This window comes from Erpetoichthys calabaricus, chromosome 14, assembly GCF_900747795.2.
Source record: "Erpetoichthys calabaricus chromosome 14, fErpCal1.3, whole genome shotgun sequence".
NCBI classification, from domain to species: domain Eukaryota; kingdom Metazoa; phylum Chordata; class Cladistia; order Polypteriformes; family Polypteridae; genus Erpetoichthys; species Erpetoichthys calabaricus.
The window spans coordinates 109,517,575-109,544,127 of record NC_041407.2 but is presented as its reverse complement, the minus strand read 5'-3'; the positions used below and the strand labels follow the sequence as shown (position 1 = coordinate 109,544,127).

Below are 26,553 nucleotides of genomic sequence, written 5' to 3'. Positions count from 1 at the left end.
CCACCTCCATCGCTCCCACCTCAGACCTCACCACTGTCACACTCCCCTCGTACATGTCCTGTGCCACTCTTCCATACTTCTCTGCCACTCCCGACTTCCTCATACAACACCACAGCTCCTCTCAGTCACCCTGTCATTTGCTTTCTTCAGGTCCACAAAGACACAATGCAACTCCTTCTGGCCTCCTCTCTAAACTTCTCCATCAACACCCTCAGAGCAAACATCTCATCTGTGGTGGTCTTTCCTGGCATGAAACCATTCTGCCACCTCTCTAAACCTTGCCAATGGGGTGGTTTCCTAGGTACCCCAAAATCCTTGGGTTAACTTGAGCCGACTCACCTGGAGTCACTTCAGGGGTCAGCCTTGGAGTCGGCCTCCTTGACCACCTTGAGGCATTCCTGCTGACCTGATTCTTAATTCCCACCTAACAGGGCAGAGAGTCCCCTGCTATAATGTGGAGAGCTTCTTCTATTAGTTGTCCCCCACTGGCTCCCCTACTTTGATTGTTCCCTTTGCTTTGCTACCCCCCCTAGATGGTCGCTACTGTTCTCTGGACTGTTGCTGCCCCCCCCATACCCCTGAAGTCATCTCACCTTCTCCTTGGGAAGGACAATTAGCCTCCTTTTCTTTCATTATAAGAGCTCACAGGTCTTTCCTCATTTTGTGGTGGTCCCTTTGTCCTGCACTGCCCCCTATAGTTTGTTCTCCCCAGTGAAGGTGAGATGATTACTTTATGCCACATCCACCTCGCTGTCCTTCAAAGCCACTCGGATCCTTAGAAACCTCAAAGCGCCTTCTTGGACTCAATGCCCGAGCTCGCCGCTCGAGACTCACTTGTTATTCTGGACGTCCCCTTCAAACGTCTGCTTGGACACAAAGTGATATTCCACCCCTTCCTTCTCTTGGCTTTTCTTGGGCCTTGTGGTGTCTGAAAAGAGAGAAGATGTGAGGGCTAAGAGTGTTGGGGGGGTCAAAAAGAAGGAATGAGAGAAAGGCTGCTACTGCAGATCAGCCAATCACATGTACACATTACGGGGCGTCAAGGTCCACAGCAGCCAATCACAGGCTTGCATTTCTTTAACATGTACCACAGATGAGCCAATCACAAGCTCACGTTGCATTGAGGTGTGGGTCAGATGTGACTCTCGTACTTCTTGATTCTCTGCATCGTTTTTACACACAAGAATATTACGATTTTTAGATGTTGTCATGCATGCACGTGGGGGGACCTCCTCGCAGTCTCAGTCGAGGGATGGAATAACCCACCGAGGTTGCTGCCGTTAACGTGGTCTTTTCCTCCTTTCTCCTCCCAGTTGAAGGGAATTTGCAACGCCCCTCCTAGTCCCACCAACATCAAACCCCGGGGACGTCACCTTTAGGGAGACGGAGCTCCGCTATTGGCCGACACCTTGATTATTCTTCAAATCCACGCTGCAGGGCCACACGCCTATGAGTTTTATTTACGTTCTTTTCTTTATTATTTTCTCGTCCTCGGGCGAATCAAAGAGATGACCCGGTTGGCGCCCCGAAATTTTCTTGACTGTCGTGAACTGTCATTCCTGCACCCGGCCACAATGTATATTGAATGTTATTGTTATGCCAGTGATGTCATCAGCGGGTTTTGGGGATTTTTGACCTTCCCGTTTGGAAATGGTCAGAAGTGTTAAGACCACCTTGAGAATGGCGGGTGTCCAGTGTGATGTTGGGAGTCCAAGAAAACAACCAAGAAATGGGCAGATGATCAGAGCGGCAGTAAGACGTTTGAACCGAGACCCAAATAATAATTAATAATAATAATACATTTTATTTATATAGCGCCTTTCCCATGCTCAAGACGCCTAGTCAAATGAGCACCTCCTACTAACTCAATGACAGCAGCCCCTCACTAACGCCATGAGTTAACATTTGATTTTGAGGAAGACCCAACATTAGGATACCGAAATCTGTGAAGCGCCATCTTTTATAGGCCTGCAAAGAGGAGTCACAAATAGTCACAAAAACAGAATGCCACCTGGCATCGAGATGAGGTCATTGGCATAACATTAAAGTCTATAAACTGCCATAAAGAGCCCAGGGAAGTCACAACATGGATTCACGACATTGACGTCCATTTTCTTTATCAGATTTTAATTCGCTCATATCAGAATTCCGTTGAAACCGCAAGTTTCGTTATATTCTCACTTTCCAAAATGGCTACAGACCCCTAATCTGGGATGTCTTCTGGGGGGCTGCACACTCACACACACATACTGACCCCACAGGGGGCGTTCAACAGTCATGAAATGCATCAAAATGTTGATTTCCGTTGGCACCCGCTCCTTGTGCCATTCATGTGCCCGCCGGAACTGCTGGCCGGTCTGCTTAACTTCAGCTAAATCCACATCACTGACTTCAACCCGCTCCCCAAATTGGTGACTTACGAGGGACGGCCACTCCATAGTGCTGGGGGTCCTCGGCAATCACCTTCTGCTTGAGCTCATTGATCCGCGCCCCCAGAGATCCTGTAATGACAAAGGTGAGGGAGGTTAAGGGCAGGGGGTCTCCATTTGTTGGCAGGTGTCTTAATACTTGGTGGCCAGGCTGGAGTTCTTCCTGCCACTTCAGTCAACTCAAGACTGCATATCTGGAAGTTCTCACTATGCAGGATGTGCCTATCTGGCCAACGCAAGCCCCGTCCCATCCTCCCACACCAAGGTGACATCTCATTTAGTCCTGACCTGCCCACAGACCCCTTGGTCACACCGTCCATCAGAAGTCTGAAGACGCTGGCCATGCTTGGGCCTCTCGAATGTCCCACTGACTCCAAGGCATTCTGTCAGCCTCCTCTCTCCCTTTGCTCCTGACCCACACATGCACAAAGTGTCCCCCCTTTTGGGACTGGATATGGAGTATTATATTGCCCACCCGCCCACCCACATACCGATGAGAATGACCAGCCGAGGTCGCTCGCTGGGGTGCATCTGGTACTGCGTGACCTCCTCATAGCTCAGGATCTCCGGCTCAATGGGCTCCGTCTGTTTGGCTTCGTTTTGTGCCGCCTGCCTCTCCTTTCTGCTGAGGCGAAAACTCCGGCGCAGTCCCGCTGAAGGGAGAAAGACACACGAGGCAATGGTTACAACTGGGAAGCTCCAAGAGACAGGGAGAAGATATGAAGGAGGACAGCAGACCCGTCACTTGCAGGGGTCTGAGCCTGCAAGTGTGCCCCATACTGCTCTGGAGCATCATCCCAGTAACATACATCAGTAACAGGACCACCACAGCGGACGGCCAGTTTACAGACAGAAGGAGGTGGCCGCACCAGCACTTGTTACAGGGTGGCTTGGGATTGGCCATAACAGTGAATTATTAACTGGAGGAGGACCCATGGGCGGTCCGCTGTGCAGCCGGTGCTCACCTATGTACTGTCCATTGAAGTATCCTTCACAGTCGCAGTCCTCTGGAAAGAGCAGCAAAAAAAAGAGGGGCGTTAGGATTGTGTTCAAGAGGGGAGGACACACACCCCCCAATCCCACCCCCCATCACCAGGAATGAATTCGGTGAAGGTCCCCCTGAAATCCCAACAACAGAGAACATTAAGCACAGGGCCTGCCGTGACACAAATCGTGCTGGTCATCTGAGTGGGCACTCAGTCACATGCGCTATGTGCAAAATCCACACTGGGCACGTGTTGTCATTTTGGGAAAACTGCACGCCATGTCGATAAGAAAATAACCGAGAGCTCCTTCAACAGCCTGGCCTTGGACTGACTGCCCACGATGACAGAGCAAACCTGGGGACAGGAGTTGGGGACAAATACACATTTGAGGAACTAAACCCCCAGAGGGGACAACGGTGGAGGAGCAACTTTTAGAATAAAGAGGTGGCAAAGGGACGATGGTGTGTGTGTGTGTGGAGGGGAGGGGTTGATGAATCTGAGGAGACAGTTTGGGCCACCATGGGAGAATAAAGGGGAGGAAGTGCTGCTGTCCTGTGGGATTGTGGACGTGGCACTGGCTATGGCTGACAGAAGAAGAAAACGGAAATAGACAAAAATTAGCTGTACTACCAGTGCCCACCAGCAGATGGCACTGATATCACATGTCTGTATTACTGATGCACAATATGCTCATGCTGTATATATTTAGGTATTCAAAAATATGCAAATGTTATTCATAAGATTTCTCTTCTTTCATTTATGTTTCATGTTAATGTTGCCTTTATTTGTTAATAAGATCAATTCAGTCGTTTCATAAAAAACAAAAGGTGGAGATTTTTACGGGGTGTATTGTGAGGCCACTGACGTCTATGAATGGTTACTCAGTGGTGCAGTGAGGGACAGGGTGAGGTCAGATATGAGGGGGGGGGGTCAGGTGGGAGGTTAGGTGTAGAGGCACTCAGATGTGGGTGGAGTCAAGTGTAGCTGTGGTGACATCTGTGGGTGTGGCCAGATATGGGTGGAGTCAGGTGTAGATATGGTTAGATGTGGTGGAGTCAGGTCTCAGATCCTCACCGTATACAGATGGAGTGATGCTGGATGCGTAGACCCCGCATCCTTTTTACCTTATTGATTATTTGATTAAGTATTTAAGTATATTACTGATTTTTAATTTCATTTCAATTTCAGTTATTTTATTTGGTAACCGTCTGACATCTCACCCCATTCATATCTAAATCTGCCTCATCCCTTGTCACATCAGCACAAGGACCTTCTCTGTTTTTCTACCGTGAAAACATTAATTTGAATTTAAACCTTTCTGTGAAGAGCTCCCCAGAGTTAAATCAAATGCAATACCACAGTAAACCAGCAGATGGCGTCAATGTGCCTGTGTGAGGTTTCTGGACTTGTCACGTGTTTGTGCGGATCTCGGTGAAATTCTTCTTGTGTGTTCTAATTTGCCACATGACACGGACTGGTGAGGACGTCTGAGGTGTCAAGCGCCTTTACCACCAGTACCGCTAACGTTTGTTTGAAATGGGGGCTTTAAGGTCCCTTTGCTTTTGCTGTAGATGAGCATAAGCTGTAAAGGGGCGTAAACCAGAACACCCCCCAAACGGGTTCAAAACTACAGACGCCATTAATCACTTGCACTAAAATGAAAAGCAGCAGGTGGCGCTGTGCAGAGTGGCGCTATTCAGCTAAGGTTTGGAGTTTCTGTCAGCTTTAAAGTGTGATGAGACGGAGGATTCCATCATGTGCAGTACCATTGAACACCAGCAGATGGCAATGATGTGAAGAGAGCGTCCAGCATACCTGAGCTGGCTGAAAGCGGTCAGTGTCAAAGAGTGGCGCAGAAGACTAGAATCAAAAGACCCTCGGGCCCCTAAGCCCACCATCACGGTCACTCACCTTTATCACAGGCCTGGTCATCTGAGTGGATAGCAGAAGAAAGAAAAAAGAAGAACCCAATAATCCTGATAATCTGAGGTCGTTATAAATGAATGGCAGGCACCACATTACTGTAGTTACCCAGCTCACTGTGTATAGTGCCTTGCACACTACATTTGTCATAGGGGAGTGACACCCCAAACCCCCCTTCTATGGCAAGTCGCACAATTCATCTTTTCACAGTTGTATCCAATACCCCCACTTAGACCCCCCTCCCCAAAAAAACAAAACTAAACGGTCTAGAACCCAGAAACTCTCTGGGGGGTCATTGTATTCCCACAAGAAGCCCCCAAGGTCCGATTTGCTTTATTTTTATAGCACCTTTCATACTAAGCGCTGCCGCAAATAACTTTACAGATAAATCTATCTGGATATTTGATTAGAGGATTCTACATTCATATAGCGCCTTTCAAAGCTTGTCACCAAACTCCCTCAGCACTCCATATAGCACCTTTTAGTCCATCTGCAATACCGGAGCTTTATGCAGTGCCCCTCATAGTGGGCACTGCTATAATGTCTTCTGCAATATAGCGCCTTGCAGATGTGCTGCCTCTCATAGTTCACATTTGATGATATCAGATGGGTTGGCATGAGATGAGTGTTCAGCTCTGCCCCCTCACAGCTTGAGCTAAATCTCTTGGCATCCATTGGGCCTCCATAATATCAGTGTCACTACAAATAAAAGGCAAGGCCCTAAAAGATGCCCATTCACACCTCACAGTTCAGACTTGTCATGAAATCTGGGAAAAAAATGCCCACACTATGCAAAGGATGTTCAAACCTGGGACTTGCCACTCACATGCCAGGTGGCTTCATTCACTTTAAGGTCATCTGGAACTCAATGTCGGGCACCGGCCATCCATCATAAGTGTGGCCTCAAAGTGCTAGAGAGGACGATGCTCCATGATGCCAGCTGGAGTGACAGGCCAGGACACATCCTTGAAATGTTTATATAGCATTTTTCATAAAAGGAAACAACTTTTCTCAAAAACCTAGTATTTTATATTGCGCCTTTTATAGTTTGCTTTGTCACAAGAAACAGCGTGACTCCCTCCCTACTCTATATAGCTCCTTTCACACACATCAGTCCATTTTCTTTTAGCACCTTCCATAAAAAATGAATACTGAGCTTTATTACGCCAAATTTAATAGTGGGCAGTGTATTAATAATTTGTGGAATATAGCGCCTTTCATATATAACACCCCTCATTTGCTCAGGTCACCTTATGATTTCTGATTATCAACTTCAAGTGACTAGCACCTGGGAGAAAAATCGCAAGGGAAAAATGACGAAATGCTGCAAGTGGACCAGCAGAGGGCACCAAGCCCCTTATAGCAGGACATGTCACTGCCAAGCCTTAGTAGTACAACGACAGGGGGCACCGTGATACAGGAGGTTCCAGCATTTAATTAAGGCGATTGTCAAGTTCCCCCAGAGCTTCAAATGCCCCCCCCCCCCCCCCCCCCCCACACACACACCCAGTGGTGAACTCTGTCAACAAAAGTATTTTCTAAGGTATTAATTAGGTATTAATTCAAAACTGGTATTGGGTTGGCACCGGGCAGCTGGGAGGAAGAAGTGTGACAAGTTGCTGGGCAAGTGTGGTCCACTCGATTAGAGAAGCGAGGAGCTCCATATTGACACCTTTTTAAAATTCAGTTTGCAATGACAATCATACCCCCCCCATATCGGGTCATTGACTCCTCAATAAACACAACACAAAAAGCCGAGAAGCAGAGTGACAAAGACTTACACAGCGGCCGTCTGGGGGAGCAGGGGGTCTGCAAGGTGCCCATTTTTATCCTGTAGGCAAGTCGTCTAAAAAAACAAGAAGACAGGAAGACATGAAGAGCTGCACGGTGGGTTTGGTGTACACAAGGGGGCTTCAGGTCTGCCACTCAGCTGTAGCTTTTCATTCCAACTGAGCAATGAAAAAAGAATGAGAAGTGCAGTAGCACACAATGAGCACTAGAGGGCAGCATTGGCGCATCAGGAGTATTTGATGAATCTGAACTGCCTGGAGACTCGCGGACCAAATTGCTGACCACAGGGCTGACCACCAGGAGTCGCTGTGCCCAGTTCAGATTGAGGATCACATAAATGAAATGGGGAAGGGGGGGCTGCTGATACCCTTCGACTGTGGCTCTCAACTGACCACACCGCTGACCGTGTGCCCACCTGGACAAAACTCTTACCGTTCCTGAAACTGCTTGGAGGGGATGAGACCGGCTCGCAGGTTATGGTCTCCCACTCTCTTGGCCTGCCACCAGGTCTGGTCATCTTGACTCACCACCTGCAGGATGTCCCCTTTCTTGAAGGGCAGGCCGGCCTCCTGGCAGGGAGTGGCTTTGTCTTCCGAGGGGATGTAGTCAAACAAGGCCCTCATGAACACCTGTGTGGGGAGAGCTGGGTATGAGGGGGAGAAGGACAGGTGAGGCACATCTCCTGCCCCTCGGTGGCCATGGCTAATGCCAGTCACTGCCACCCTAACCTTCACTGCTGTAGCATCCAGTTTCCATCACCTCAAGGCGATTTGAAGCGTCCCCACTTACCCCTCAGGTCCTCCTCACCTTCCTGCCCTCAGAGCCCCACAGATGTCACAAATGTCACCGCCTGTCCCCTCAGCTCTCTTGCTCACCTTGCTTTCCTTCAGCCGGTCTTCCTCTTTTATTGCCGGGATGATCTTCAGTGTGATGGACCCCTGAGACTGGGCCTGGGCCATAGAGAGAGTCGTGTCAGGGGTCTGACATTTATTTGGGGTGGGTGGAATTTGGTGGACATGGAGGGGCAGGGGGGGCACCACATACCAGGATCTGACTGATCTCGTCTGGCCGCTTCTGCACGATGGAGACGCCATTGACTTCCCTCAACTCATCACCAACATGGACGAGGCCTGAAAACAAAAAAAAAGATAAGTTATAAACCCAAACACCCCCAACCAAGCCATAAGACACCAGTGTGACTAAAGGCACTATACAACAACTGTGTGACATCCAGTGAGACCTAAAATTGGACTTAAAGGTGGCAAGCTGAGGGCATCTGGGACTCCCAGAGTGCCACTGTGTTGGGCAGGGCTGCCTCATATAGCGCCTTTCATAGAGCACCATACTGGGGGCTTGTTCTTCAGCCTTTCAATGTGGAGAAAGGTCAGAGGGGGCCATTTATTTATTTGGATGGGGTGACACCTCCAGATGGACAGTTAGCTACAATGGTGCCACTTACCTAATGCCACCAACCTCATCAGTAGGTGCTTGAGAAAACCAAATGGAGAACTGGCACTGCCATTATGACTTGGCTGTTCTCCAATTCTAGATTTCATTCTGCCCACCTGACACTCCATCTTGGTATCCATTGGACCTCCATAATATCAGTGTCACTACAAATAAAAGGTAAGGACCTAAAAGATGCCCATTCACACCTCAAAGTTCAGACTTGTCATAAAAGTTGGGAAAAAAATGCCCACACTGTGCAAAAGATGTTCAAACCAGGGACTTGCCACTCACATGCCAGGTGGCTTCATTCACTTTAAGGTCATCTGGAACTCACTGTTGGGCACCGGCCATCCATCATAAGCGTGGCCTCAGAGTGCTAGAGAGGACGATGCTCCATGATGCCAACTGGGGTGACAGGCTGGCATGGCAGGACTCATCCTTGAAACTTTTATATCGCATCTTTCATAAAAGGAAACAACTTTTTTCAAAAACCTGGTATTTTATATAGCGCCTTTTATAGTTTGCTTTGTCACAAGACACAGCGTGACTCCCTCCCTACTCTATATAGCTCCTTTCACACGCATCAGTCCATTGTCCTTTAGACCTTCCATAAAAAATGAATACTGAGCTTTATGTGGCCAAGTTTAATAGTGGGCAGTGTTGTAATAATTTGTGGACTATAGCGCCTTTCATATATAACACCTCTCATTTGCTCGGGTCACCTTCTGATTATCGACTGGCTAAATAACGCTCAACTTCAAATGACTGGCACTTGGGAGGCAGACATTTCAGAAACGCTGCCACTAAACCAGCAGAGGGTGCAATGCCCTGGTGCAGCCAGAAGGGGTGCTGTGCTATGGGAGGCGTCGTCTTCAAATGGCGGCATTAGCTCACTGTGGCCCCCTACAGACACTTTTTGACTCCAATACCCACTGAGTGTGCAGCAGTGCCCTCTTGTGGTGGTGGGTGAAATGAGCACCCTCTATACTACAGTCAATGCCCAAATGCATGAAGGTGTACGGGTGGGGGCTCTGCGTAAGATGGATTCAGATTTATGAGGGGGCCCAATGTGGAGATGTCCACAAATTATCTGTGTGTGAACGGGTGGGCAGACGAGACTCGTCACTTTGGCCTCAGAGACTCCAAAGTTAAGCACCCGTCCATAGACTCACCACTGCGGTCAGCAGCTCCTCCTCGCATGATCCTGGCCACCACGATGGCGCCTGTGCTCTCATCCCGTCGGATTGTTGCTCCCTGGTTAAAATAAAAAAGACAAAAATCAATACGAGCAGAGGGTCTCGAGTCAGAAGAAGCCCACCGGCAAAAAAAAAAATCACCCGGCACATCGCAAGAGCCGCCCGCCATGGCTCCGCCCACTCATCTTGGCGCTCGTGTATGATTGGTAAGCACTGTCTTGTATTCGGGTGTATTATTGATTTGGCTGTATTAATAATTAGTATTTATCTGGTTGATACGGTGATACTAATGAACAGCAGTGCTGAATGTAGTTGACCCGTAATGAAAGTCAGAACTTTTTATTTTTTTAAGTACGTTAACGCACCTGTGCTAAGCGAGTAAATCGAAACACCTTAATAGGACATTTACTGACTTGTGACGGCAGTTCGTGAGTATAGTTTGATAAAACATTAAAAGAGAATATAATGAAAACACCAAACGGAGTGACGTTAGTCTGCGTGATGAAGTGTTTAAATGAATATCTGAATATAACCGGCGACAAGAACTCAAACCCACCACCTGCTGCGTCTTCGACAGTCACGTGACTTCACCGCCCAGTTACCCAGACTCCTCTGACGGTGAATCCGCTTGGCGCTCTTATTAATTTACGGCGAGGACTAAATCCAACTATTCTGACTTCTACCTAAATGGCTGAAATGAGTATATTGTACATCCCACAAGATTCAATAAATTAAACACGATCGAGTTATGTTCAAAAGTGGAACATACACAATACATGTAATAGAAAGTAAATACATCTTTGTTAATGTAACAGCCTGCCATTTCCCTTTCTTTCAGTGAGGTGGCTTGCTCTCTCTCCAGTAGGTCTTCATCAATGACCCCCCTGGATTTGGCAGCATTCATCCTTCCTTCCATTCTGACCAAAGAACCCTCTGTTAGAGTGAAATTGAGTTTGGGGTCACCTCCCAGACTAAGACCCTTCTTGCCCAGTTACTCAATTTGGACAGATGACCAACCCTACGAAGAGCCCTGGTGGCTCCAAAACTTCTGATTCACAGTTCCTGAGGACACTCAAAGCTTTACAAATGTTTTGATCCCCTTGGCCTGATCAAAGTCTCACCACAATATGATTGGTGGAGGACTACAGAGAGCTCCTTGGGCCTCATGGCTTGGGTTTTGTGGTGACATGCAGTGTGAATTGTGGGACATTCTCTACACACAGGTCCACTTGTCTTTCTCAATGATGTCCAATCGATTCAGTTTACCACAGGTGGACTTCTAGAAACATCTCAAGGAGAATTAAAGCAGACAGGAGGCACCCGAGTGCAACGTGGAGTGCCATGGCAAAGGGTCAGAGAACTTCTAGGAATGAGAGATTTCAGCTTTTGATTTCTAAAACATCTGAAAGCCTTTATGAAAACATGTGATCTGTTTGTTATTACGGGTTATTGACTGCATATTAGTGGGCAAAAGTTGCAAATTTAACACAAGGTGTACAGAAAGTGAAGGGGGTCTCAATACTTTCTGAATCCACTGTACATAAATTCTGCCTACCTGTATATTCTATATTTACTAGCTGTGCTACCCATCTAAGATGGGTTGAAATCTAGGTAATCAATGCAGACATCAGTGTTAATGTTTTCAGTGCACCATCTGTTGGAATGTATTTTGTAATCCATCCATCCATTTTCCAACCCGCTGAATCTAAACACAGGGTCACAGGGGTCTGCTGGAGCCAATCCCAGCCAACACAGGGCACAAGGCAGGAACCAATCCCAGGCAGGGTGCCAACCCACCGCAGGACGTATTTTGTAATGCAAGTAGTAATTAAAAACATTGCATTTGTCATTCCAACAGATGACACATCACAAATATTTGTGGGAATAAAATGCATTGCATTTGTCACACCAACAAGATTGCACATCACAAGCATTAGCAGTGCTTTTACTAATCTCATACATAAATGGCATATGAGAGAGACATGCACTTCATTTGTCACTCCAACAGATGGTGCATCACAAATATTTATAGCAATAAAATGCATACAGCATATAAGAGAGATGTGCATTGCATTTTTCATTCCAACAGATGGTGCATCAGAAACATTTCTGGCAATGAAATGCACTGCATGTGTCAATCCAACAGATGGCTCTTTTGTAAGTTGCATTAGATAAAAGCATCTGCTTAGAAAATAAATGTAAATGTAAATTCGTCACAAACATTTGTGGCAATTAAATGCACTGCATTTGTCAATCCAATGGATGGTGCATCACAAACAAGTGTAGTAATAAAATGCATTGCATTTTAGAGAGATGTGCATTGCATTTGGCATTCCAACAAATGGTGCATCAGAAACATTTGTGGCAGTAAAATGCATTGCATGTCTGAATCCATCAGATGGTGCACCACAAACATTAGTAGTGCTTTTACTAATCCCATACCAAATGGCATATAAGAGAGATGTGCATTGCATTTGTTACACCAACAGATGGTGCACCACAAACATTAGCACTGCTTTTACTAATCCCATACCAAATGGTATATAAGAGAGATGCACATTGCATTAGTCACTCCAACAGATGGTGCACCACAAACATTAGTAGTGCTTTTACTAATCCCATACGAAATGGCATATAAGAGAGATGTGCATTGCATATGTCACTCCAACAGATGGTGCACCACAAACATTAGCACTGCTTTTACTAATCCCATACCAAATGGCATATAAGAGAGATGAGCATTGCATTTGTCATTCCAATAGATGGCATATAATAAACATTTGTAGTAATAAAATGCATTGCATTTGTCACTCCAACAGACGGTGCATCACAAACATTAGCACAGCTTTTACAAATTCCATACCAAATGTCATATTACAGACATAACAACCGGACAGACACAGAGATAACACAGACACCTCTCCATACCCTACTACAACACAGCATTATACACATAGCTGTACATAACGTGCCTATGGTGAATGCTGAATCTAAAGGCACAGTCTGACTGTTTCCTGGTGCCCACTATTTAAGGGCACCATACTGCTGCTGAGAACTTGCCACTTTGAGACAGACCATGGACTCCTGAATGTTTTACGCCCTTTATATACATTTTTAATAATGAGTTATGTTTGGTGACAAATCAGGGTTTCACGCCTAACATCACTAAAAACCCCAGCAGCCACCTGGGCACTGCAGCAGATGTTTTCTGACCTCTGTAAGGAGCCGATGGACCCCCATACTTTTTTTTTCTTGTTGACTGGCACTCACCAGAGGCTCTTTGTTCTTGACCAGCCGCACGATCTTCACAGACTCCTCTTCGAGTTCGTCCTCAAAGTCGTCTGGGAGCGGCGGGAGCACCGGATCAAAGTTCTTCTGTGCGACTGTGTCATGGACGGTGAGGACCGCCTGTGAAAGAAGGAGGAGACAATTAAATGGAAAAGTGGCGGGTGGCACTAACGGGGCACCACCTGGCGAGATGATCCAGGCCTCTGTTTAAAAAGTTGAGAGCTGAGCATAGACGTCAGCCCATGTGGTGCAGCCCGTGGTGCCAGCATGTGATGGGTAGCCTGGTCCATGGTGTCCACCACTTTACTCCTTTAAGCTATTCTTGTCCAGTTTCCCAATTCTGCCCACTTTCTACTGTAGTGACCCCCAGTAGTCAACAAGTTATTGGCAATGGAGGCGCACAGACCTTGAGATGTGGACCCGTCAATAGCTGGAGAAGCTCCTTCTCATCGACGCTCATGGGCCCACTCTGGAGCTCTTCTGCCACCTGGAAACAGAAGACATGTTGGCAATGGTGCCACTAAACTGGATCGCAAGCTTCTGATTCACTGGCATGGGCACTAGGCAGCATGAAGCCCACATGAAATAAACCTGGTTGAACTAGACTGGGCACATGAAGTCACTACCAGCTCCAGGAAATGGCACTCCATACTAGGAAATAGGAAGAATGAAGAGCGCCCGCTACTGACTCGCTGATGGGAAGGACTGGGAGGCATGGAAAGCAGGAGTTTCCGTCACTCCCGTTCATCCTCAGCCTTCTGTGCATTTCAGCCCGTTGCAGGTTTGGTGAATTGGCAGCTGGTGTGTGTGTGTGTGTGATGGACTGGCACCACATCCAGGTGTTGTTCCTACTTTGTGCTCTGTGCCTGCTATGGTGGGCTCCAACTCTCCCATGCCACTGCTCTAGATAAGTGGATTTAGAAAATAGACAGATGGGTTGGCACGCTAGGAAATGCCTCACCATCACCCCTTGGTGGATGCCCATCCTGTGTAACTCAATAGGCAGTCCAATGCAGCCAGCAATTTGGCATTTGGACAGCTGGCATCAGTTACGTCAATTGAGAGAGCTGCCCGGGCACGTTACCGGGCAGGGCATTAACACTGGCACCATTTCTCTTTGTGGATTAAGCACAAGCAAATGGGGAATAGGCAGCACGGTGGCGCAGTGGGTAGCGCTGCTGCCTCGCAGTTGGGAGACCTGGGGACCTGGGTTTGCTTCCTGGGTCCTCCCTGCGTGGAGTCTGCATGTTCTCCCCGTGTCTGCGTGGGTTTCCTCCCACAGTGCAAAGACATGCAGGTTAGGTGGATTGGCGATTCTAAATTGGCCCTAGTGTGTGCTTGGTGTGTGGGAGTGTTTGTGTGTGTCCTGCGGTGGATTGGTTCCTGCCTTGTGTCCTGTGTTGGCTGGGATTGGCTCCAGCAGAACCCCGTGACCCTGTGTTCGGATTCAGCGGGTTGGAAAATGGATGGATGGATGGAAATGGGGAATATGCCAATGTGCTACTGTGCCAGCAACTTGGAGGCTGATGAAGGCCAATGACGTTGCTGCATCTCAATGGAACAAAATAAATCAAGAACAGAAGCCAATGAGAGATGCTTTAAATTACAAAGCCAGCACTGAAATGTTTGATGAGGAGCGGGGTGGTGGCAAGGCAGGCTGTGCCCCAGCTTCAGAGACACGGGTTCAAATGTCTCTCACTGTAAGTTTCCTGAGTTAGTGGGAGTTTGTACCTACGCCCTGAGCCCCTCACATGTGGGTTATAACAATGGCCAACTCCAAACTGGTCCAGCCATAGTGAGACTGGGTGTGAGGGTCCAACTACTGGGCTGCCAGGGTAAACCTCAGACCCCCCCCAACTCCTGGACAAAGAACTAAGTGCACCTGGGAGAACCAATACAGGGATCATTGAACTGTGCTTCACATCACTGCCATGCCACTCCATGTACTTGGGTTCAATGCCAAGCCTGCATGCTGGCAGTGTGGAGTTTGCCCGCTCTCCCAGTGTTCATGTCAGCTTTTCTTTGAGGGCTCATGCAGATGTGGCCCGTTATGAATCAGCGTGCCCTGCAATTGAATTTCATCCAAGGTTTGCTTCTGCCTTGTGCCCAGTGGTGCCAGTGACCCTGAATAGAAATTGGAGACTTTGAAAAATGGATGAATGAATAAAATGATGCAGTGAATGGTGCCGTGCTCACCGGGTTCAGAACTCGGGTTCAGCTCCCTGCCTGTGTTCTCTCTCCACATCCTCCTCAAGTCCAACATGGCCAAAAGAGACTAGCAGCAGGCCCCCAGAGCTCCGCCCCATTGAGGAGCCAATCAAACTGCACACACGCTACGGACTTGGCATTACACGGGAGTGATGTCACTCGACACGCCTCCACACGTCCATCGCACGATGCGCCTTGCCTTGTATTCTCATAGCACGTGGGCGGAGTCATGACGACTAGGAAGTGGGTGTGGCTTGCAGTGGGCGTGCCACATAGCTGGCTGGGTCTCTCAGGTGGCGACACTGTCATGTAGTGCTGGAGTCCTAAGGCAGATTCTCTATGTGACATAAACATGACATCTGATTGGCTGTTCAGTGAAGCTCTTGATTTGGAGGTCTGCAGCTGGACCCCCCTGAACTTGGCCAGGAGTGGGAGTGTGCATGAATGTACCCCTCTGCTGCTAGGATTGGCTCCAGCACCCCCTGCAGACGGCTATAACGGTAAACAGCCAGTTGTCTTGAAATGGCCGCTGGCTCGTCCTCTGTCCCCAGTCTCCCCATTTTGGATCAGTGGCCATAACTGGCACTGTGTGAGGGCAGAAGGGCTGCTCGAAGAAGGCGGGCAAAGCAAAATGAAACAACACGTGTGAAGACTTTGGTGAAATCAAAATGGACACATTGGATGATTTTGCGTTTTAGTGAGCTCCTGAGGTCAGCGGGTTTTCCTCCTCTTGGATTCTCAGAAAGGCCTCAGGGTGTCGGAACAGAAAAAAATAAAATGAAAAGAAATGAGCAAAACCGCCGACTCGGCTTCACAGCACAACACTTTGAGTCTCGCGGGCTGAAAAACGCCAAGAGCAGAAAAACAAATGTGCTGGACGAGGAAAGTGGAGGACATGAGGGGCAAAGCAACTGGGCAGGGTGGGCACGCAATCCAAAAATGAGCACCAAACACTCAGCAGAATGGCCAGCGCTAAAGCCACCCTTAGTGTGGGAGTCGTCGCGCTCTCTCCATCTTTAAGGCTTCATTTAATGGGCACTCGCCATTTTGATCTTCGTCCACAGCTTCACTTCTGCCGACTCTCACTAACTTTCTTTCATGGACATTTTTGTAAAGACTGGGGCAGAAAGTAAATGCCAATTATAAAGACAGGCATCAGACTGGCATGGTGAAGTTTTGTACCAGGTGCCCTCTTGATGCCCACAGCAGTCAGAGCACATCAGCTTTCTCCTATGGCGTTGCACACCTGGGTAGTTTCAATGTCGTTTTTAAAGGGGGGGGGGCTATCACTAATTAATGAAATGTATTTAGTGCTTTACATAAAATAGACCACCAATGTCCAGCACCCACCTGGATGACATGACAGCAGCCATTTTGCACCAGCATGCACACCACACATTATTTCTTAGCTGCTACATGGGTGACTGATTTTAGGAGACTAGAATGGACAAGGGCATGGTGGGCACTTTAGCCAGGAGATGGGGGTACACTCTAACCCAGGGATCGTTTATGACCACAGAGAGTCAGGACGTCTGTTTTATGTCTCATTGGAAAGATGGCTCCATTTATACACCCCAGCGTCCCTGTCACTGCACATTGGGACATTGGCATCCCCACACAGACCACAGGGCAAACGCCCCCTGCTGGTCTCACCTTCACCTCTTCCAAAATTCTCCTAGATGGTCTTCCATCCAAGTACCGGCCGGGTTCTGCTGTTTTGAAATACAGGTGGTATGGCGGCTGGCACAGTGCAGCAGAAGTGCCATAGACCTGCTCCTGATGCCCACAGCATGCAGAGCACATCAGCTTTCTTGTACAGAATTGCATACCTGGGTAGTTTCAATGGCATAGCCAAACTGATTTTAAATGTGCCTGGCAGGCTATCATTTATAACACAAAGAACAGGCTGGTGAGCTTTAAGAGCGGGTGGCACCTTTTAGGTTTGGCAATGCAGTGGTGATATCAAACCTACACGCGTGTGGTTACCCGGCTGTACTTACATCGTCTGCCAGAGAGGAGGCGCTGTGCAGGACCGGGGTGGGGCTTTGTCGCTCGTACTGTCGCAGCTTTTCATGGATCTGAAACGGACACAGAGAGCAGAGATAAAGGCCGACGTAACACGCATGTGCCACCTGCGGCACTGGAGAAGCGAGTCGCTCGCAGACCTCACCGGATTTTCTTTTTACTGTAGGGGCGCGTCACACAGATGCTGAATGTGTTCTCACTGTGATCGTCTGTTCATATAGCGCCTTGCATTATTAACGCCCCCCCCCACCCCCGGCCCACCTTGCGCATTAGTTGCAGCTTTCATGTCGTTATTTCAAATTATGCCATAGTAACCCACAGGATGACTTCAACAAAACAAAAGCCAACAATACAGCTAGTTCAAGTGTCACCAGGGGCTTGCACAGGGGCATCTGATGCGGGTCTCACAAATATAGACAGGATAGCGTCTGTCTTCAAGGGGGACCCCCACCGCCCAAACCCCCCTCACCATCTCGCACGGGACTGCAGATCTCGCTCTGATTTCAAATCGATATGTGGCACCTAAAAAATACCCACTGCAAGACAGCTTGTGGCGCCCCACCATAGTGACCCTTCATAGGATTTTGCTCTCTCGGCCCCCGACGTATCGTACCTTCATCAGGTAGCTCAGGCTCTTTTCGCTGAAGACGTCTTTCAGGAAGCCCATGTCTTCTTTCCGGTTGGCATCGGGGTGGAGCTGCGAGGTGAGCAAAGCCAACGTCTCGTGCAATCCTGCAGGGGGCGCACAGCACAGGAAAAGTCCGGTGAATTTACTCTGCAAGGGTTCAAAAGGGCTGACCGAAAAAGCGGGCGAGCTTCTCACCTGTTCCTGCGGACAGGACCGGCATGGCTTCTTTCATCGATCTGCCTCGACCCCCAGCCGCCTATCGGGAACACTACGCCCGGGCTTGGGCTTCTAGTGGAAGAAGAAAAAGAAGAAGAAGGAGAAGGAGAAGGAGAAGAAGATGAAAAGTGAATAGAAAAGTCACAGTCCGCAGTGACTGATGAGCCTCAGGTGAACCTGTGCAGTAACGTCACACCTGAACTCCTGTCATCTGAAATCAGTCAGTCAAGGAAGACAAAGCCCAGGCCTTGGGATCAACGCAGGGCCGTCGTATCGCATGGGCACGCTGGGCAGTTGCCCGGGGGTCCCACAAGCATAGGGGCTCGATGCTAATCTTGTGGTCAAGAGACAGGTGGACAAACAAAAACCCACCAATTCTGATTCTGCAAGAATGGGCAGCTGCCATCAGTCAGGATTGGGTCCAGAAGTTGATTGCCAGCCAGCATGCCAGGGTGAATTGCAGGGGTCATGACAAAGAAAGAAGGGCCAACACTGCAGATACGGACTCTGTGCCACATAAACTTCATGTCATTGTCAATCAAAGCCTTGGAAACTTCTGAACTGCTTGTCATTCTACTTCAGTGGACCAGAGAAACATCTGACACAAAGATCTAAAGACACTGAAGCAGCAGACGTGGTGACCACCAACACTCTGGTCCTTCTCTGACCGCCACTCTGCACATCCCAGTTATTCTTAATGATCGGTACTAGTGCACTTCTTCTTCTTCAGATTCCATTAAACAATCAGGTTAAAAACTCCACTGCCATCTCTCCTAAACACCTCCATGCTCCCACAGGTATGTCATCTGAACCAACGGCCTTCCCATTCTTCATCCTCTTCATCGCTCTCCTTTCTTCCTCCTAACTAATCCGTTGCACTTCCTGCTTCACTATCTCCACGTCACACGCTCAAACGTTCAAGGGGAATGTCAAAGCGAGCGGTTAACGTTGTGCTGAAATTTACCAATGGATGTGTCATAGGGGGGTGCTGATTTACTGTGGGGGGGTCTTAATCTGGCCTTGCTGGAACTCAGTCTGTGTGACTTGTAAGCATTAAGAGTCCTTTGAAAATCAGGAACGCTTTGGGATTTCATAGATCTGAGATCATCTCTTCATGGAGGCTGTAAGAGATCTAAATAATTGAATGGTTCTTTCTGGAGCCTTCATTAGAACATTAGAACATTCCGGATGAGAGCAGCCCATTCTGCCCAACAGAGCTCGCCAGTCCTGCCCACTTCATTCTACTAAAGCAGCATTTCTCAACCTTTAACTATTTGCGACCCGAGTTTTCATAACAGTTTTAATCACAATCCCCCTAACATTTTTTTGAAAGGAGCCCACTAATACCAATTTGTTCTTTTTAAATTAATGATATATCATTGATGTATATTTTATTAGACCTACTTAACTTTTATCGACATTTATCTAGCTGTATATTTATTTTTCTAGTATCAGAATGAAGTTTAAGTTAATTTGTTTTGGTTTCAATAGATGGATTTTTCATATTTTGGATTCTTGTTTTCTTTTTTTCATATCTTCACGCCCCCCCTTTTTGTTAATTCGGGCCTGCCCCACAGATTGAGAACCACTGCACTAAAGTAACATCAAGTCCATCCATCCATCCATTTTCCAACCCGCTGAATCCGAACACAGGGTCACGGGGGTCTGCTGGCGCCAATCTCAGCTGACACAGGGCACAAGGCAGGAACCAATCCCGGGCAGGGTGCCAACCCACCGCAGGACACACACACACACACACCAAGCCCAATTTAGAATCGCCAATCCACCTAACCTGTGTGTCTTTGGACTGTGGGAGGAAACCCACGCAGACACGGGGAGAACATGGAAACTCCACAAAGTGAACCCGGGTCTCCTTACTGCGAGGCAGCAGCGCTACCCACTGCACCACCGTGCCACCCACTAACATCAAGTCCATCCATCCATTTTCCAACCCGCTGAATCCGAACACAGGGTCACGGGGGTCTGCTGGAGCCAATTCCAGCCAACACAGGGCACAAGGCAGGAACCAAACCCGGGCAGGGTGCCAACCCACCGCAGGACACACACACAAACACACCCACACACCAAGCACACACCATAGACAATTTAGAATCGCCAATCCACCTAACCTGCATGTCTTTGGACTGTGGGAGGAAACCGGAGTGCAGACACGGGGAGAACATACAAACTCCACGCAGGGAGGACCCGGGAAGCGAACCCAGGTCTCCCAACTGCGAGGCAGTAGCGCTACCCACTGCACCACCGTGCCGCCCACCAACATCAAGTCGAGCTTTGAAAATCCCTACAGTCTTACTGTCCACCAGGGACGTCTTGACTCATGGGCACACTGGGTAGTTGCCCGTGGGGGCCCCATGCCAATCTGTGTATGTTGTGACATGCTGAGTGGTTGTATAGGTAGGGGGACTCAGTACACTGCTTTGCCCGGGGGGGCTATAATGCTGGTAAGACGGTCCTGGTTCAACGGAGTGGCTAACTGATTGCCGTGCAGGTGTCGCTATATAATCACAGCTGATTAATTCATTAAAGCGACATAGACGGCCGCCCTAGTCATCCATTTATGAAAATTAAGGGACACAAACTCGCGAGATCCCAAACCAGCCCTGCTCTGGACAGTAAGAAGTGTGGAATACAAACACTTTGGGGAGATTACAGTCACCCCCAAACACACCGAGGAGGAATGTCCACTAATACCGAACGTGCGTTACGGACACCGTTTATAAGATTCAAGCGGTGTGCGCACTAAAATCTCATCCACTGTCAACCCCCAGTGCCACCCCATGTCATAAAAACATCATGGGGCGCCTTTTCGGTGACTCAAAAGGCGACAGGATTCGGACACCCGAGAGGGGCCAGTGCCACACATCCCAGTCCATCAAGTCTCCTAATATTGAATGTGCGTTGTAGACACAGAGGAGCGCCGTTTGTCAAAGTCCAGAGGGCTCCACATGGGCATCGGCCGGCATTGGCAATGGCTGAAACTGTGTGACTGCGATGGATGTCTCGACAAGGCAGTATCGGGGACCTCAAGGGGCTGCCCGTGGGGGTATCCTTCAATAACGGCGCGCACAAAATGGCGAGCTTCAAAAGGGCGACCTTTATTGAGCGCGGCGAATAAAGGCGTTCGTAGATAATTTAGATAATAATAGATAGATAATAATAAAATATCTACGTGGATTGCACATAGTTGCATTTGCCTTTATTCGCCGCGCCCAACTGAAGTCGCCCTTTTGAAGCCCGCCTTTTTCTGCGCGCCCTTATTGAATTGAACCGTCGGTGGGTGGGAGTGCTAGTCCATGTCAAGGTCTAGTCCACGCTGCAGGCTTTGGGGGAATGACGAGAACACGGGGTCGTCTTATGAAAATGGATGGGCCGAGAAAGCAGCGCTAACGTCTGTGCCACCACAGCGCCATCCCGCAAATGAGACGTAGCGGTTTGGGCTTCATATTCTGCCTTCATCACAACAACGAACTGCAGATTCATTCACCGTAAAAGCGGCACTAAATTTTAGTTAAACGTTTAAATTTAGAAAAAATATCACCTTTAAGACAGGGGTGTGTCCTTTTCGGGACCTACCGCAAATTGCTAGCGATCCAAACAAATAAAAGTAGTGTTCATAAAATCCGTTTTATTAAAAAAAATACAAACCATACACAAATGTATTAAATACGTACGTTAAAATCACTGCGCATCCTCGCCAAAAAATGAATCGGCATACTGTTGTAAGAATTAGAAGGAAACAAAGCTGTGCAGTGAGTAGTAAATGTCACGTGTCATTACTGCAATGCACTGGCGCCCTGCCCGGGGTTTGCTGCTGCCTTGCGCCCTGTGCTGTCAGGGATGGCTCCAGCACCTTAACCCCAAAAAGACACGCTGACCTGTTCACGACAAAACGGGTTAGAAATGACATACCACGACCGTTTCAATATGTCGATCTTTGTTTATTTGAACCCTTTCACAAGAAACCCTTAGATCAGGGAATATATCAAATATGCTGAAAATGAACAAAAATGATAAGCTAATTATATTTTAAAAAGTGCACTTTTTTGGAAAAAAAAAGCCCCAACCCCACCCGGGAGGTTGGCCACTGTGGTGTCTGAGTTGGAAAGTGGGGACGTTTCCTTTAAGAGAATTGGAATTATGGGCTACGAAAGGAACTCGGGGGATTAGAATTAGAGGAGAAATAAATAAATAAATAAATAACGAAACAAGAAGCGACTGTACATTTACGTTGTGCGCTCACGTCCGGGTACTTCGTAATGCGCATGCGTTAGTCACGCCCCCTGAGCCAGCGCTCTCTGGCTGATTTTCTGTAGCGGCAACTTCGCTGCGGGATTTCTGCTTTTCGCAATCTGTCACATACATTGTTTTACACGCATTCTATATAGCGCCTTTTGCAACTGGATCCTCACAACAGGAGGGGTTATTAAAGACGGTACAATCGCTCATGTTTTGCATTCGCTTTAAGTCTGAAGTGAATTCTAAAGGCTCTTTTCCACCACGCATGCACGTGTTTTACGTTCACGCTGGAGGAGTTTTCATTTTCTGTCGGTTTCCATGTCGCCTTGCACGGGGCGCGCTAGCACATGACGCGGCTCCGCTTCCGCTATTTGGGAGCGCACAGTGGGTGGCTGGTGTCGCAGTGCTTAGCGCTGTTGTCACACACGTAATGGCAGGTCTTTTTTGTGATTCTTTTTTTAATTTAAACATCGTGTATACACACAGAATAGACACACACACACAACCTAAAGGCAAACCAGTTAAGAAAGTAATTATGTAAGCCAATGGCACCCACATCCCAATTCCCCCCAGTAAGACCCCAGGGGAGAAAAACAAAACCACTAGGTAACTAATATATGGGAAACCAACCACAGCTCCTGAGCAGGCTAGACATCTAGAAAGTGCAATTTCATGGGGCCCCCCCCCCCCCCCCAAGCACCAGGCTCTAATGGTCTCAGCCAAAGTGGGCATTGATGGCCTGAGTTGAAGCACAGCTGATGACATTCACGGGGGATTACAATAAAAAATAAGGAACGGCAACTGTTACACGTGACAGGCTCTGGAGTCGAGGAGTAAATTATCCACCAAAGTGGTAGGATGGAACAATTTACTGATGAGAAGTGAGAGTAGAGAGGCCCAATAATAGAAGGGTCTGTATGCCCCCCGGGCAAGAATCACAGAAAGACATGAAAAGAGAAAGCGACAGACATTGTGAGGTTTTAGTGGGGTTAGTGCCAGGAAAGGTGTGAAAATGTGCCAGGCAAACCAAACAAACTGAGGTGGCAAAGTGGATCAGGGCAGACATCGATTATAAAAGGTGTCTGAGGGGTCGGGTGACGTCTATGGTGTTGTGAAGTTGTGAATACCAGTCCTTTAATGGCACTTTACTGGGTTGTGTGGTCCCCAGAACCACTTATTTCATTCTGTGGAGGATTCTTTGCATACAATGTTGAGTCATTGGGTTTTATAAAGCTTAATACTCTGTGGACAATACAGACATCTTTGCTGTTGTAGGTGGCACATGGGATGAATGGGCACCCTGGCATGGAGTTGACAAGGTCCCATACCTGGATGGGAAGCCCGGAGTGAACAGAAAGGCATCCCGGCCAAAAGAGGGAAGGATGTCGCACCCGGAAAAGGCTGCCCTAATGGATGGATGGACATCCCGTGCAGAAGAGAAGGTCCCTTACCCAGGAGGGGAGCCCCAGATAAATGGGCAGGCGTCTTGACCAGACATACAATACAATTTATTTTTGTAGCCCAACATCACACAAGAAGTGCTGCAATGCTCTTTAACAGGCCCTGCCTCTTGACAGCCCCCCAGCCTTGACTCAATAAGAGGACAAGAAAAACTCCCCCCCAAAAAAAAAACCTTGTAGGGAAAAATGGAAGAAACCTCAGACAGTTCACATAGAGACCCCTTTCCAGGTAGGTTGGGCGTGCAGTGGGTGTCAAAAGAAGGGGTTCACATGTGCATAATATCTTCCTGGGTCGGGATAAATGAAGACACTGAAGGATTGTCTCTGAGGGAAGTTTATTCCCCCCTGGTGCTAGATGGCAGCAACGCTCCATATTTGGTGCCCATTCAAGAACAGGCAGGGAATGCTGGGAGTTGTAGTCCAGCAGCACAGTGGGTGTCACAAGAGGGTGCTGAAGGGAGACACACTCCCTACAATACCGGACTTCCATATGACCTGGAGGCAATTCCAACGGGCACCAGCCCTGGCACCGGAAGTACTCCTGGGTCCTCAATAAAAGGGACTGCACCCCCCCCATGTCTAGGCGAGTCGGAGGTATTTCAAGTTATTTCTACAATAAACAAACCTTTCTTTGAACCCGTAACTGAGATTGTGTGGTCATGTTTGGGGCTCACTGGCACCCTGGTTCTGTCACCTTAGTAGGTGACCTAGCAGAATACAAAAACCTGAACTGAGCCTGCATGATGGCATGCAAAGAGAGTCCTTTGAAAATCAGGAGGCCATTGCCATTTAAGCATCATAATTGTCATTGATGGAACCTGTTAAAGCTCTGAATGAAAGGTTCTTTCTGGAACCTTCTTGAGAAGAGTTCTTTTGGGAACCAAAAATGACTCCCTTATGGCGTCGTTCAGAAAAATGACTTTGGCACAAGTCTCAGTGGACTGTGTGGTGTTCACACGTTGTACCCGGGTGCCATTGGCATTTTCCTTCTGCTACTCAGAGTTTCCTTCAATATCCCCAAAGATGTGCTGTGTAGGCTGATTGGTACAAATTGGGCACCTGCGAGTGTGTGGGAGCTGATCACCCAGCAGACTGGCATCCACACTAGGACTGGTTCTGGCCTTGTGTTCAGGATAGACTCCGAGACCCCCAACCCCACGAGTCTGAACAGGATTAATTGGGTATGAAAATGTTACCATCCTCTGTGGGTGTCAACAAAAATTTATTATTGAATGCAAGAACTGAAAATATTTATAATAAAAAAAATGTAACCCTTCTGTGTGCTCTGCAGGCAGCTGGTGGTGCAGCGGTTAGCTCTGTCAGGCTGCAGTCGCATGTTCTTCTCGTGTGTCAGTGGGGTCTCCTCCATGTTCATCAGTTGCCTTTCAGACCCCATAGACGTGTGTCATGTTGAACTACATCGCAGTGCTCGGCTTATTTAAATAATGTGTTCATTTATTAGCTTTTTAAATAGGAAGTTCCGTGTTTTTTAGATCGACGTTGTCCCTCCACCTGAAATTCTGTTCTCAGTTCTTCTTTTGAAATGGCTGCTTCTCACCGACTTGCTTTCGGTCCTCGTGGTTACGCGCTCTTATAGTGCGTGTCGTCTCAGAACTCCATAAGATTTCGGCTTGAAAAACGGACATATTCGGGACGTGTTAACGCTTTAATTTACAGCTCCATTCTAAAACGCGAGAGCGGGTTTTTAAAATGTAAAACATAAGTTTCACTTTACTGTAGAAGACAGTTTCATGTGGCAAATTCATATGTGCCGTGATTGTGAAGAAATCAATTCGACTAGAAAAATACCGAACGCAACGTTTAAGGGTTACTGCAGCACTGCAAGAGTTAATAAAACTCCGGCACTTTTGCTTTGTGGCAGCGATGACTGAAGTTTGGGAGCGCGCGCGCGCGCGCACGTGTATGTTTGTATGCCTCTTCGCGTGTGCGCGCGCGTGTTTACATCTGCGCGTGTGTGCTCGCTGAGTGTGTGTGTGCGCGCTTTGGGTATACGTCGGGAGCGGAGTGAAAAACACGCATTCAGAAAGAACTGGATGGATGGATGATCAATCAGAATATCTGTGAAAAGGCTGGATATATAAAGAGAGGAAGTTAAAAGCCTTAAAAATCTGAATGATGAAGGTAAAGCAGAGAGAGAGAGAGACAGGAGCAGCTCTGGAGCAGTCCTGGACAGATGGCGATGACAACTGTTGTCCCTGCACTGGTGACCCTGCACACCGCCTCCGACAGATGACCACTTAGTTGAAGCAAACATTAATCAGCCCTCTCGTCTGAATCATCCACGACTTGTGGAAAAAGGGCAGTGTGTGTTAATGAATGACACCTCTCAGGCATACGGAACTGGAATTAATGCACGGCTGGTGACATTCAACACGTCCAAGCTAATCTGTCTTTTCGTAGCTGCAGGAGATCAGCTACCAAGATGAAGTGATGGGACACAGAAGGACGAGCAGCACTCGCCACAACGAACCGACTCTGCACTCTTTGACATTTCTTAGTGATGCCGGGCGTTCATTGGCCGATGTTTAGAAACTGGGGACAACAGAGTCGCCAGTCCTTGATGTCCTCAAACCATATGCGCACGTTCAGTCCAACTGACATAACATGACGTGGGTGCTCAGACTATACGTGAACTTGGCCCTGATGGACAGTTTTAAATAAAGCTTTACCCATTCA

General features: G+C 48.0%; 1 protein-coding gene across 2 annotated transcripts in view; it reads right to left on the bottom strand.

Moving 5' to 3' along the window:
- mpp3a (MAGUK p55 scaffold protein 3a) overlaps window positions 1-26,553 on the bottom strand; it is a 58,116-nt gene that overhangs the window by 6,227 nt on the left and 25,336 nt on the right. For both annotated transcript variants that reach the window (XM_028819603.2, XM_051918911.1), the window contains exons 2-16: window positions 18,119-18,211; window positions 17,909-18,027; window positions 17,271-17,348; window positions 13,469-13,549; window positions 13,045-13,182; window positions 9,751-9,832; window positions 8,174-8,259; window positions 8,005-8,079; window positions 7,562-7,758; window positions 7,120-7,184; window positions 5,327-5,347; window positions 3,395-3,436; window positions 2,921-3,082; window positions 2,421-2,501; window positions 835-928 (exon numbers count right to left, since the gene is read on the bottom strand). In XM_028819603.2, coding sequence (XP_028675436.1) covers window positions 835-928; window positions 2,421-2,501; window positions 2,921-3,082; window positions 3,395-3,436; window positions 5,327-5,347; window positions 7,120-7,184; window positions 7,562-7,758; window positions 8,005-8,079; window positions 8,174-8,259; window positions 9,751-9,832; window positions 13,045-13,182; window positions 13,469-13,549; window positions 17,271-17,348; window positions 17,909-18,027; window positions 18,119-18,155 — 1,358 coding nt within the window. In that variant the 5' untranslated portion in view covers window positions 18,156-18,211. The remainder of the gene's footprint in view (window positions 1-834; window positions 929-2,420; window positions 2,502-2,920; window positions 3,083-3,394; window positions 3,437-5,326; window positions 5,348-7,119; window positions 7,185-7,561; window positions 7,759-8,004; window positions 8,080-8,173; window positions 8,260-9,750; window positions 9,833-13,044; window positions 13,183-13,468; window positions 13,550-17,270; window positions 17,349-17,908; window positions 18,028-18,118; window positions 18,212-26,553) is intronic.